At 36.4% G+C, this 10,643-nt stretch overlaps 1 protein-coding gene across 1 annotated transcript; it reads left to right on the top strand.

The window, feature by feature from the left end:
• Positions 1-1,976: 1,976 nt before the first annotated feature.
• LOC105262297 (uncharacterized) lies at positions 1,977-6,641 on the top strand. The gene is made up of 2 exons (XM_011296926.3): positions 1,977-4,580; positions 6,521-6,641. The coding sequence occupies exons 1-2, from the start codon at positions 2,882-2,884 to the stop codon at positions 6,622-6,624; spliced, it is 1,803 nt and encodes a 600-aa protein (XP_011295228.1). The 5' UTR covers positions 1,977-2,881; the 3' UTR covers positions 6,625-6,641.
• Positions 6,642-10,643: the final 4,002 nt, after the last annotated feature.

The raw sequence follows: 10,643 nt of genomic DNA, 5'->3' as shown, positions 1-10,643 counted from the left end.
ATTCAAACTTGTTACATCGTCCACTTCATCTGGTACCACCCACACAAAAGATAATTTATCTCATAGAAAATAATTTATCTTATAGACCAAGGTAGGATCATTTAATTTTGTGCAAACTTTGCAAATCCAAATATTTTTTCTCAGTGCTGTCAGGTGCGAAAATGAACAAGATTTATATTAAATCTCAATAATTTTATAATTATAAATCTCATAAAATGCGAAATTCTATTCAAATTTCACACATCTCATCGCAAATATTTACGAACTTCGTAGTGTTGTTAAGTATTCAAAACAATTGCACACGAAAGTTGTGGTCCATTTTACAGCTAAATATAATCCAATGGTCATCTAAAATGCTAGACTTCTTCCCTGTCCTCAACTCTCTTCTGATGCGAAATTCCGTGTCGAATAAAAAAATTACATTTTTTTAGTCCATTTGAACTTCTAAATGTACATCCTAAGAACAATAGGCTTCAATTCCGACCCTACCTCCATTCAAAATTTCATGAGGATTGGACGATAATTGCGACATGCATATCATACCCTCAAAACATAGTGTTGGGGGTTTAAAAATTTAGAAAATTTACAATTCAAAATTGTAAGTCAAATTGAAAAAATCGCATGCGATAAAAAAAATTGACATAAATTGAAAAAATTCGACAAAAGATATTCACGTTTTTATTGGTATGTTTTCCCGCGATTTTCTTAGATTTTATTCTTTTCTGGCAAAAGACCATTCCGAATTGATGGGAACTGTGAAATTCGGTCCAGCGTTTCTTGATTTATAAGCAGAGAAAATATGATCAATTTTATTACATATATATTGTACCTATTTTGCTATATATCCGATTTCTTGGCTATTAGCATCACTTTAATGGTCAGAAGTGATCTTTTAATGTATTTGTGATTTGGCTGGGATTAAAAATATTCGCGGTTTAGTGGAAATTTTCCTATTTTCTTACATAAAAGTTAGGGTCTATTTTACCCGCTAATTATTGTCCGATGGCCGCCCAAATTGGTAGGTTTCTGTCCAGTCACAAACTCTAACTCCATGTAAATTTTCGTGGGTTGGTTCTGTTGGTCCATTTTAACCCCTAAATATTTTGCGATCATCTCCAAAAATAATAGGGTTCTATTCTGACCCTAACCCCACCTCTATTTTCAATTTCGTGAGGATCGGTTCATAATTGCGACCTGTAGCTTGATTACAATTTAAGATGGACACACGGACAGACGGAAATATATAGCTAGATTGACTCAGCTCGGCGAGATAGGATGATCCATATATACTTTCCTATATGGGAAACCAATATTCCGAGGTGTTACTTAATTTATGGCCCAATCAAACTTATAATACCCCCAACACATAGTTTTGTAGGGTATAATGACAGATATCGATTCACTTATGAAGCCCATAAAACGAAAATTAGCATCCAATTATTTTCATACTCGGCGCATCTCAATATTTCTAGCAATACAAGATCAGGTGTGAAAATGGAGATTATCGGACCACATCTTCTCGTACCTCCCCCAAAACAGTTCAAAGTTTTGAGTAGTTATATCTCTCATCAAATTCGAAATAAGCATCAGATTATCTTCAAATGTGAAACATCCCAATATTTTTATTTACATAAAATCTGACGTGAAGATAATAGATATCGGCCTTCCCCTTCTGGTACCTCCCCTACAAAGAGTCAAAATTTAAAATACTTATATCTCTCATGACTTGCGTAACAGCGATTCTATTCAAAGATGGAATATCTTAACGAATGGATCGATATATCAAATTTTCAAAATCGATATTTTGTCAATTGAAATATTGACAAAATATTGTTTAATTTGAAGAGAATCGGAATCTTATTTCACATTTTATAGGAGTAGTAGCATTGAAGATCTCTACCATCTTTATAACTGATCTTTTGTTGATAGAAGTATTGAGATGTGGCAAGTCTAAATGGAATCGGATGTCAATTTCGCGTTTTTTAAGTTTTATTGATATTCAAAATTTTGACTCTTTTGTGAGGGAGGTACCAGAAGAAGTGGACCGATCTCTACCATCTTCACAACGGACCTTGGATGTGTATAATTTGCGATGTGTATAATTTGAAGACAATCGCGCTGATGATAAAGTCCCTCACATGCGTAATATGCACTCTACAACAATGATATTTGACACAGGACGTCAGATACTGCGCATACGCACGGTGGTGTAGGACATCATGCACCCGCCCGACTTTTGAACTTTCCTAACTGTTTCTTTTTTATTCTTTTCTGGCATGAAGCCATTCCGAATTTGTAAGAATTGTCAAAATCAGTCAGTATGTTTTACCCGCTAAATATTGTTCAATTACCAATCTAAGTGGTAGGATTCTGCCCAACCCTAAATTCTAGCCATAAGCTGTTAGATCTGGAAAATTGTCTGTTTTTGGTTCAGATCTTTTGGTTTGGATCTTGAAAAACAGTAGGCATATATTTTAACCATCACCCCACCACCGTGCTAGATTTTGGACCACAATTGCGACCTGTAAAGTGATTTACATAGCTAGATATACTCAGCTCGGTGAGATAGGAAGATCCATAAATAGTTTCCTATTTCTTGGACCAATATTTTGGGTTGTTAAATTATTTTTGTTGTAGGGTATAAAGACATAATTCCTACAGTGTCGTGGTCGATATATTTGCAGCATAACTAAATGGGCTTTTGCGGTTTGGTATAAAACATAAATACTTTTTGAAATCGTTTTGCGGTTCTCTGAGGTTTGAATTTAAATACAAACAGTCACAGTTGTTGCGTTCTCTTCAAACGGACAGCTAGAATCGCATTTAACGGAAAGTTTTAACGAAGCAAAAAAGCAAGAAAAAACTGGCAGCAGCTTTTAGAATGGATAGCAGAAAGAAACTGTTGCAGAACTCTGTCATTGTGGAGCGTATACTCCAATACCTCACTTTGGGGGAACAAATCCAATGTTCCGCGTTGTGCAAAAATTTTCATGAGATTATTACGAAACGGTTGTGGGTAAAACAATATCGACATTTATCAATCCACAAATCACCGAACATTGCCATTATCTGCAATTCTCCAAAACCCGATGAAGTTTCAGACAAGATGGTGGAAGCCAAGGAGGAAGAGTTGCAGAATCTGTTGGAATTTAAAATACCATTGTCGTACGATAAGTTGAAGGACTTTCTCAAAAAAATCGCAACCTACGTTGAACACCTGAATCTCTGTTCGGAGTACTTTACATTTCAGAAGAACTTGGGTGTGGCATTTTGTAATGTTCACATGTTCACCAATCTCTGCTCGCTGACCTTCAATAATATTGTGGTGACCAATGACCAGTTGGCTCTGCTGGCCACGAATTGTCGGAATTTACGCAAACTGAAGTTCATTGAATGCCAGTGCGATGAATTGGAGTCGCTGGTGCCTGGCTATAATTTGGACATTAGACAATTGTCTCAAATGGTCCAACTTCGAGAGCTGGTGGTACAAAGTGATACACCACCATCGGGACGGCCAGAATTGGAGGAGGATGTTCTACATGAGATGATCAATAAACTAAATCTAAGTGCTTTAATTTTGAGAAACATTCGAATTGTGAGCAAATGCAGTGGCTTGGTGCCGCTGAACAATGGCTGCTGCATGGCGCATCTCAATGTTGGAAACATTTCGCATGAGTATTGGCCAAACTTCAAACATCAACTGGGAGGTTATGGCAACCTAGTCTCTCTCACCATCAACACTGTGGACACAAATATTCGATTGAATTCGGTAGTGTTCCAAGTCTTGTCCTTCAACTGTTACAAATTACAAACACTGGTCCTGGAGCACTGCCACTTGCATGTGGACGATTGTAGTGTCATTAAAACATTGGAACATTTATCTCTGTTTTCATGCAATGGCTTCAATGCCACCAATCTTCAGCAGATTCTAGGTCACAGACCTTTGAAGTCACTGCATTTGATCCAAACTCCAATTGTGGGAGTAATTGAAGATTTGAACATCGCTTCATCGTCGTTGGAAGACATAACCATCGATGCAGCCTACATTGGTAATATCGAGAAAGTGTTTTGTGACTCCATTCAGTGCATGAACAAAGTGCACACTATAAAGTGGCTGAACAAGGACCTCGAGAATGATTGGATTTTAAGTAAATGTCCGAGTCTACGCAGACTTCATATTTGTAATCCCTTTACCATCCGCCGTTTTATTTTGAAAATGGATGCACTGCAACATTTGACATTCACCCGCTGGCATGGCTTGACATGGCCATTCTTTTTGATTCTCCTGAAGAATTTGCCGTTGCAATCGCTGAATATATTCACAGAGGAGGAGATTGAACTCGATAACGAGGAAATGACATGTGCCTCAACGACACTCCGAAGGATTCTCATACCGTATAGAATATTTAGAGCGAAACAACACTTTTGGTTGGATTTGGTCACCTACAATCCGCAGTTAAGGCTTGCCGTCTACGGCGAAGAGAGCGAAATAATGCACGTTTCATTTTTGAAAAATTTACTAAAGTGGCCGCATATCACGGATAATATAAATCACATGAAAATATGCGGAATGCGAATGGGTAAGTAGATATATTAATAACATTGATTTTAATTTACAAGATTTTGAAATAACAAAGGGTAGAGTAGGAAACATTGTTTCTGAAAGAGCCACCAATCCTCATCAATTCTTTTGGTTTTTGTCTGGTGATATTCTCCCCAGGAGTTTTTTTTTTAATAACTCCTATGACACATTTTTTACCCAAGTGGCGAGATCGTAAGCTCAATAGAATATGGACCAAAGAATTAAATTTAACTAAAATTCTTTTGACATTTCTTCTAAATTTTACAACTACATGCAAAGAGTCATGTCAATATCAAACTTCGGGATTCCAGCTCCATCCCTTCACCCAATACCCAATATAGTATCACGTAATACTTTTCAAACAACTCAAGTGTACATTTCCAAAAGCACCTCCAAATCTTTACCGCAGACACCAACAGTTATATCTTTATCAAATTTCAAGATTTCAACTCTTTCTCTTCACTCAGTACCCAATTTAGTACCATTTAGTACTTTTCGAACAATTATAGTACACAATTAGATAACCACCTCCATATCTTAACTGCAGACACCAACGGTGACCTTAACATAACATTTTGGAATTCCAAATCCAAATTGTACCAACTGTAGTACACATAAGTACGAATTTCCAAAGTTACCTCAAAACCCAATCCTATACTCCAAATTTCCGAAACTACTTTCGTACCTCAATCATACAATTCTGTAGAAATCGCATTACCCAATTTCAGAATTCCAGCTCTATAGGTTCACCAAATCCAAATTTTGTACCATTTAGTACACTTAAGTACAAATTTTCACTTACTACCTATATCATACAGCCCAAACGGAAGTCTTATTTTTCAATTTCAGGATTCCAACAATTTACATTTTGGATGAACCGGTAGAATCCAAAATGTAAATTGTACCAAATTTACTACCATTTATCTTACATAAGTATAAATTTTAAAAAATACCTACATACCTCAGTCATACAATGCAATAGTAATGTTATTTCCAAATTTCAGAATTCCTAATCTGTTGGTTCACCCAAATCGAAATTGTACCATTTAGTAATTTTAGTGCACATAAGTACAAATTTCGAAAACTTCCTCCTAATCCCAATTTTGCACTCCGCCAGTTTTTTCAGAATTTCAACTCCATCCGTTCCTCCAAATTAAAATTGTACTAAATTTAGTACCGTTTCGTACAGTTCGTACTACCACTTGTTTGATAGGTATTTTCATTGGCTTTAAAATGATACCTATATTGCCCATATCTGTAGGTCCGGGTCTAATCCGGGTCTTGGGCCAGGACTTTTGGGTCAAATATCCGGCTATCCGGATCCGCCCCTCAAGAAAAAATACTTCCCCGGGATCATGGTAAATATACCTTCCTCTGAAAAACATTTCCAAAAAATCCGGGAATTTTAGTAAAATAGATTTGTTCTATTTTTTACCGATTACCCAATAAGTGATCTTAAGTTCATGCCTTATTTCAGTTCTGCACACCAAGAGTGATCGTCATGAAATATTTCAAAATCAGATTTGGATTGGAATTAGAGTTAGGATTATTTAAAATCGTTAGCCAAAAAAGTGGATTCATGTTATCAATTTTTGCACATGTAGCTTAGAAACTTCCGCTTTTAATAAAGTCTGCAATTCTTGGCAAACAATATCTTTTTGTGGAAGTCTTAGGGCTTGTATCGATATTGTCAATCTTGGAAGTCTATTTTCGTTTAATGTTAGTATTGGTATATTTAATGTTTGGAGCAAATGCCTTTTTTGGAATTATTGTGCGCACACAATCGTAACGGCCAAGGGTCATTACGGCCTTAAGGCTGTGGGCTAAAAATCCATAAATTTCTTAGTAGATCATTTAAATTTCATAAAATAAAAACATTTATACTTTCAATTATTATATTTTCGAAATAATCTATTCTGCTCTTATTTATATTTTCAGATATCAACAGCTTGCTTACAAAGTTCACAGACACATTTCAATTTCTCCAACACATAACAAGTCATTACAGGGCAAGGCATTCATTATTCACTTTCGAAATATAGAAATACACATATTAAAATTATATATATATATATATATACCCAATTATATAAAATAAATCAATTCAAAATAAGTAGAAGAAAGGTAAAGAATCGAGATTCAGTGTTCTATTTACAATTACTGTATTTGTCAAATACATTTTGACCAAGAGCCAATTATAGCTTAAATCAGTAAAATTAAAACAGTAAGGAGAGGTCAAAAGATGGGCGGGCCGACTTTATGAAACCCTACGCCACTATGGGTATTTAGTAGAGCTCCCGTACGAAAAAAAATTTATACTATTACAACTATGAACCAAATAACATTGCATGATATGACTTCGATAAGGATTATATTAAAAACTATTTATTGAAGCAATAGATATACCGAACCGAGTTCCACCAAATGGTAAAATTCGATTGAATATAAAAAATCTATTCAATTTGGGCTGATATCACATATAGGGTGAGTAATAACCGTGAAATCGGATGGAGATGTTTATCGAAGTTATATAAAATTCTGAACCTATATCGATAAAATTTTGGCAGAGGTATTTTCGAGTCGTATCTGATGCCCGGTATCAAATATCATTGTTTAGGAGTGCATATTACGGATGAAATCGGATGAAACATATATATGGGAGCTATAGCTATATCTGACCCGCTTTTCACCTAAATCTGAAGCGCTTGCTTTGAGGCTGAATTCGGTCGGAAATGGTATCTGATGGCCATTTAGTGATATTGGCCGAACTCGTTTAAAGATATTTGTGTGAGCTATAGAACAGTGTTGGCTTGTTTGTTAGGGATACCATAGTATTTTGTTGTTGCAAATTTATCAGGCTTAATCCCTTTATTGTTGTTTGTTTTTTATAAAAACAAACTTTGTTTATTAGTGGAGAACAATGGTAATGTTTTCTAGGGGGTAAGGCAGGGAATACCTAGGTTTCGGAAAGAGCCACCAATCCTCATATGAGCTATATCTAAATTTGAACTGATTCTCACCAAGTTCAAAAGGGTTCGTCTTTGTTTGTAATATTTCATCTCAATCGGATAATAAAAGCGACCTCCCTTTTGTTCACAAAAATACATGGAATAAATCGACATGCATAAATCGATTTAGAAAGTGATTCTATGAAGATACTCAAAAATAACTATGGGTCTATCTCGCTTCCTTCTCCATGTTAAAAACAAATGCACAAAGACATAATACCCTTACCACTGTGTGGTGTAGGGTATAAAAAGGTCATTGATAGAAGACGGTAGATCTCCCCGCAACAAATAAACGTTTATATTGGATTTTTTTATGTGAGGTAATCGTCTATATTTATAAACGAGTAAACTAATGTGTTAATGATTCGTCAACGCCCAGACGAAACGGTTGATGCTGGAATCTTGAAATTTTGGGTTAGGGTCACTCTGGTCCGAAGGGGTCAAATAAGGTACGGAAAGTAATAAAAGTTACTAAATATGAAACACTTTGAACATGATGACATATAAAAACTGCAACAAAGTCAATCACCATAATTTTTACATTTTTTTTAAATGTTATTGAATGGAAGCAAAAAATGTTGGAAATATCATCAAATTTTAGAATAAGTTTAGCTTTCTTCGAATTGGTCACCTTTGACACGAATTATGGCCTTCAAGACGCTGCTCAAATGTTGCTCTGCGGTATTTTGGCCCATTACCGGCGAAGCGCTTGTTTGAGGTGATCGACACTTTGGTATTTTTAGTGCCAACCTTGTTTTCCAAAATACTCCAGACACAATAGTCCAACGATATTGGTATCCGGACATTTTGGTGGCCAGTGTGCGCTGGAAATGAAGCGAGGTACCTCATTTTGTAACTATTCTTGGGTGGCGCGTGCTGAGTTCAATGATGAGTCCCGTTGCCATGTCCAAGGTCTGCGGCCAAAACGATTGCGTGCCCAAGGCTTTAATACAGAATATTTTCGCAATAATATTCGGCATTTATTCTGATGCCGCGGTCGATTAATACGAGCGGAGAGCGACCATTGGCTGTTATGGCGGCCCACACCATTACCATGGCCGGCACTTGAGTTCTGGTGGCCAACCAAAAGTGCACATTTTCCGCTGACCTCTTTGGCACACGATCATTTTGTTTGTTTACAAACTGCTGGACAACGAATGTTTTCTCATCGGAGAAAACAAAATTCATCAGTTTTCCGCTTTCGGCCAAGCGAAACAACTCTTAAGCTTATTTGAGTCTATTTTCTTTCTGATGCGGTGTAAGTTCTTGCATTTTTTGGAATTTCAATGGCTTTTCCTCGAGCTCATTTTTCAATATTTGCCGAATGGAATATTGCGATATGTTCAGCTCACGAGGAATTTTTGGCCACTGCGACGCGGATTTCGATCAAGTCGCTTCTTTACTTTTCGAACCAGTTCTGCTGATGTTGCTGTTTTCTTCCGTCCACTTCCTTGACGTCGGGCTACGCTACCAGTATCACGGTAACGAGCGATGGTACGGGACACAAAATATTTATTCACATTTAAATGTTGGAGTGCTCTAACGATAGCCACTTGTGGTTTTCCAGCCAAATATAAAGAAATCACGCTTGAACTCCATCACGAATAACATTTTTTCTGAAAAATTCTCACCAATATGCTTTTGTACGCTTGCCTTTTATACAATGAGCTGTCACTGGAATAATTTTAACAGCTGTCGGACGAGTGGCCTAGAAATGACAGCAGTCTGCAGTTGGTTGCAGTTTTTTCATCTCACCCTGTGTATTAAGTTTGTCTTTCCGTTTGTAAATCATCGAAGTAATCGTTTTAGAACCACGTAAAATTCTAAGTCCACCGAGCCATGTCCTCATACCTCATACCTCCCGATATTTGGTATTTTGATGATTGCAGCCAAACTTTTCAATGGAATTGTCTTAAAACCCACAAAAGGAGTTTCTTCTGAAAACTTTACCCCTTGGAAGAGATTTTTCTACATAGGTCCTTAGGTACAATACAACGATTTTAGGCACATCATTACCAGGAATTGTTTCAATTTTCTATTTGAAATTCGGAATCGGTACTTCCGCCTATGACAAAAGATTGCTTATGCTGGACCTCGTCTTTGTACCGCCCTCATATAACGGTTTTCATTTGAGCTGTATTTTCCAATGATTTTTTATACCCTACACCACAAGGTGGTCAGGGTATTATGTCTTTGTGCATTTGTTTGTAACAGGCAAAAGGAAACGAGATAGACCCTTAGTTCCTTTTGATGATCTGCATAGAATCACTTTCTAAGTTGATTTATGCATGTCAGTCCGTCTGTCCGTCCGTCCGTCTGTCCATGTATTCTTGTGAACAAAATGCAGTTCGCATTTATTATCCGATTGAGATGAAATTTTCCAAACAACATTTGTTTGGCCCAAGGACGAACCCTATTGAAATTGGAGATAATCGGTAAAAATTTAGATATAGCTCCCATATATATCTTCGTCCGATTTGTCATTTATTGTGCACCAAACGTGTAATATCAGCCCGAATAGTATGGAATTTTGCACATACAACCAAATTAGGCCTGAAAATAAGTATGCCAAATTTGATCGAAATCGGTTCAGATATAGCTATAGCTCCCATATATATTGTTCATCCGATTTGTTATTTTTGTCCTCCGCAGCCGTAATATCCACTCTGTAACAACAATATTTGGGGAAATATATCAAATGCAGCTCAGAAATATCTTTGCTAAATTTTATCGAGATCGGTTCAGATTTGGATATAGCTGTCATATATAACTTCGTCCGATTTACCTTTTATTGTGCATCAAACGTCTAATATTTGCCCAAATGGGATGGAATTTGGCACATACGACTTAATTGAGTCTAGAAGCTAGTATGCCAAATTTGGTGAAGATCGGTTCAGATATAGCTATAGCTATATATATTGTTCATCCGATTTGTAGTATTTGTTACCCACAGCCATAATATGACTCCGCAGCAACGATATTCAGGGAAATATGTCAAATACAGCTCAGAAATATATTTGCCAATTTTTTTTACTTATTTGGTTAATTTTATC

Source organism: Musca domestica, unplaced genomic scaffold (genome assembly GCF_030504385.1).
Source record: "Musca domestica strain aabys unplaced genomic scaffold, Musca_domestica.polishedcontigs.V.1.1 118, whole genome shotgun sequence".
In the NCBI taxonomy this organism is placed as follows: domain Eukaryota; kingdom Metazoa; phylum Arthropoda; class Insecta; order Diptera; family Muscidae; genus Musca; species Musca domestica.
The sequence above is the reverse complement of the archived record's forward strand: the minus strand, read 5'-3'. Positions and strand labels throughout refer to the sequence as shown.